The 4,105-nt window shown below is 24.2% G+C and overlaps 1 protein-coding gene across 1 annotated transcript; it reads left to right on the top strand.

The window, feature by feature from the left end:
- The first annotated feature begins 1,626 nt into the window (after window positions 1-1,626).
- LOC107619049 (transcription factor PRE3) lies at window positions 1,627-3,492 on the top strand. The gene is made up of 2 exons (XM_016321258.3): window positions 1,627-2,168; window positions 3,210-3,492. The coding sequence occupies exons 1-2, from the start codon at window positions 2,046-2,048 to the stop codon at window positions 3,357-3,359; spliced, it is 273 nt and encodes a 90-aa protein (XP_016176744.1). The 5' UTR covers window positions 1,627-2,045; the 3' UTR covers window positions 3,360-3,492.
- The last annotated feature ends 613 nt before the right edge of the window (window positions 3,493-4,105 follow it).

Raw genomic sequence — 4,105 nt, 5'->3', positions numbered from 1 at the left:
AAAATTAGATCAAATCAACCCCAAATTGAAGAATTTTAATACCTCAAATTTTTTCTTAATTAGGTTTTGATTTGATCTAATTTCATAAATTTATTATGCTAATAGTCAATTGAGACTCTTAGGAATGTATATTGTGGTCACTTAACGTACCACATTAACAAATTTTGACACCATAAAAAAAAAGGGAACCACTTAAATAAAGATGTTAAAAATGTCTTTTTTTAAAGATATTTTTTAAAAATTAAAATTTAACACATAAAATAAATTAAATTATATTATTTTTATTAAAATTAGACCGGACAAATCAATTTAGCAAAAAAATTAATAAATTAAATTTTGAATCGGTATAAATTAATATTTTTTATAAAAAATTACTACAATATCCTTATTATAAAACACAACTAAAATATCCTTATTATATTATTCATTTTGAAAACTTTAAATTCTAACCCTAGAACGATAGAGAAGAAAAGGGTTAGAATTTAGGATTTTCAAAATTAATATATATAATAAAAATATTTTAGTCATTTTATATAATAGAGATATTGTAGTCATTTTTTATAAAAAATAATATTAATTTAGACGGATTTAAAATTTGATTAACTATTTTTCGATCAAATTAATTTATCTGACCTAATTTTGACAAAAATAATATAATTTAAGTGATTATATATGTTAAATTTTAATTATTAAAAAATATCTTAAAAAAAGACATTTTCTACGTCTTTATAAGAACATTCCCAAAAAAAATAGCAAAATGAGTAACATAATTAATTTAAAATCTTTAAAAAATAAATTTAATTAAAAATATCTTTTAAAAATAATTTAAAAAACGAATAATCTTTTAAAAATTAATTTTATCATTTACTCTTATTACACGTATAACTAACCATCCGTAAAACAAATTTTCTGTTGATGATTTTATTTTTATTGTTATCAACGGTATGTCGTCCATAATAATAAAAAGTTAGTGTTTAAATTTTACCAAGGATTAAATTTTCGGTAAGAATGAAACTTTTTTTTTAATTAGACCTTCTATATTAAAATAAGGGTAATAATATAATATTCAAAATATTAAATAATAATTATATCCAAATAAAAAATTATAAATATAAATAAAAATAATATAAAAAATAATTTTAAATTATTTAATAATTTTCTAATTTCATCTTTGCATAAAAAAATCCTCTAAAAGTTTTATAATGTATTAAAGAATTTAGGATTTATGCATATTGACCAGTCAAATAAAAATTGAAGTCCCCGTCTAGTTTTCCCATCGGTAGTGTTGTTGATCCCAACTTCTATTCCACTTAATTTTCAAATTTTTTAATAAGCAGGCAATAACAAAATCTAAAAATTAAATATTAGAGAAAAAACAATATTTGCAATTTAGATAACATGGTATTGCGTGCAGAGTATGAGAGAGAGAGAGACCGTGAGAGAGAACACATAGAAGAAAAAAGTAAAGTTGATTCCGTTTCATGACCGATACACACTCAGAAAAGTGAAATTAAATTAAAGACCTGTATATGGCGTAATCTCTATTACTAGTACTACTAATAAAGCTATTTTATTATTTGTTTTTTCTAGCTAGCTATAGCTTCTTCTCTCTGATCTCTCGTACCCAGCTACTACCCTCAAATCCGATCGTATTCTATTTAAATAGCAGCTATGCACTCTCCTCTCTCTCCCATGCATTACTCTACTCTACTCTACTGTTCATCACTCTCACTCTCACTCTCACTCCCCACTCTATCTCTATATATAGTTATATACACATACTCTACTCTACTCTACCCTAATTATTTTTGTCCCCAATAATACTTATTAGAATTCCCTGTTTTTTCTAGCTAGCTAGTTAGTTCACATCTTCCTTTTAATTTCTCTTAATTACCTAGCTCATTCATTCCCTACATACACCTATTAAGTAATATATAATTATATATAGCAGAGGTTATTTGATTAACTTAATTTATATAGATACGTATTGTATTGTTTGAATTTATTTGGTTGGTTTGAAGTAATTAGAAAATAAGAAAAGAATAATGTCTAGCAGAAGGTCAAGGCAGACAAGTGGTTCAAGCAATATCAGTGACGATCAGATAAAGGATCTTGTCTCCAAGTTACAGCAGCTTCTTCCTGAGATTCGCCATACACGCACTGACAAGGTTCGTTTCTTTCTCTTTCATTATTTCTCAAATATATATGCAAATGAGAAAATATAAGAGAATAATGCTTTTTCTGTATACAAATCTATCTCACCCTTAGCTTATTCATATAATTAATCAATAACCGCTTATTAATTACTCAAACTCATCAAATAATCACTGTATATTTAATTTAACTGAGCTATATATATATATATATATATCTCACTGGTTTCCTGTTCTCCTTCAGTTCAACTTATTCTGCCGACTTTCTTTTTCTTTTCTTTTTTTTTTTTTTTTTATAGATTTTTTATAAATGAAAGCTAGTTAGCTAGTATAGCAACAAATCTTTCTTTCTTGTAACTCTTGAATGATACTATTGTTTTATGATAGTTGGTTGTTATCGTGAAATATTACTTTTATATATTTTATAATGAAATATGATAATAAATTATTGAAAAAGAATAAACGGAGGATTATTTTTTAATAGGTCGAGTTTAATTAGTCTAAATTTATTTTATTTAGTATTTATTAATTTTAATAATTAATAAATATTAAATAAAATAAATTTAAATTATTTTTAACTAAATTTTTTATTACTAAATATATTCATTTTTTTTTTATACTTACAGTACATAAAAGCTAAATTCTAAATTTATTATAGTATTGTTACTTCTTCGATTTAAACCTCTTTTTCTTTGCCTTTTCCTACCTTTAAACCTGCCGACCATTTAATTATAACATCTTAGTCATTCATCTAACTAAGGTTAAGTTGTAGCAAAGAAAAAGCATAAAAATATTATTAGTTTAGATCTCTCTTTATATTATATATTAATATATATATAAGTCAAATTACATTTTAGTAAGTATAACTGTAAGCAGAAAGTTCAAGTAACCCGGCCGATTAACTTGGTCAACTCGATCCAACCAATTTAAATTGAACCAGATTATTATTATTATTATTATTATTATTATTATTTCAAATGCTTCATACGTCATTATATTCAAAAGTAAAGTGTATATATTAAAGTGAGTAACGCAAATAAGAATAATGCATTTCAGGTGTCATCTGCGAAGGTGTTGCAAGAAACATGCAACTATATAAGAAGCTTACACAGAGAAGTTGATGATCTTAGCGAGCGTTTGTCGGAGTTGTTGGCAACAACTGACACCGCCCAAGCGGCATTGATTAGAAATTTACTTCTGCAGTAGTAGATCCTTAATTATTATTATACTTAATAATTATTATCCATAGTCTTTTCATCAATTTTCTTTTTTATTTTTGTAATTCTCTTCTCAGTACTAGATTTTACTTTTGTTACTCATATATTTTTCTGGACATTTACTCGAACCCTTTTTAGTAGGTCAAGAGAGTACTGGACTTTTTTAATGCATGGTTAGATATTTTAGCTAAAATTTCAATTTAAATTTTAAAATTTGTAATATTATAATTTTAAATGAGCCAATCGATTTTATAAAATTTATATTAAATTTAATAATTTTACGATTTAAATTTTATTACAATTTTATATTTTATATATTTACTTTATTTTTTTTAATTTTACTTAAAATTTTAATTTTTCTTTGTTGAATTATATCATATGTTTTCTATATTTTGTATGAATGATATAGATTTATAAGAAATTTTTCTACTTAAATAATTTATTATGTTGAGAGCAGCTACACATTCAAGTATTTTTAATAATCAAGTTCAATTAAATTGGTCTAAATTCAACAAAAATTATTTTCATTATACGTAGTGTGTACACATGCGCTTCGCTTACATAAACGAAATCCCACTTCACTTTGTGTTTGTTTTTCGTGCGCGTCCTCCTCCTTCTATTAGTGATGTTGTTCCTGCGTTTTGTTTTTGTTTTTTCTTCTCCTCCTCTTCATGTTATTACAGTCATTTATTCTTCTTTTTTTGGTTGATATTTTTTTTCTTGGTTTTATTCTTC

The sequence above is a fragment of the Arachis ipaensis genome, chromosome B1, assembly GCF_059453495.1.
Source record: "Arachis ipaensis isolate K30076 ecotype BB chromosome B1, ASM5945349v1, whole genome shotgun sequence".
Taxonomy (NCBI): Eukaryota; Viridiplantae; Streptophyta; class Magnoliopsida; order Fabales; family Fabaceae; genus Arachis; species Arachis ipaensis.
Note: the sequence above shows the minus strand (reverse complement) of the source record. Positions and strands in the feature narration are given on the sequence as shown.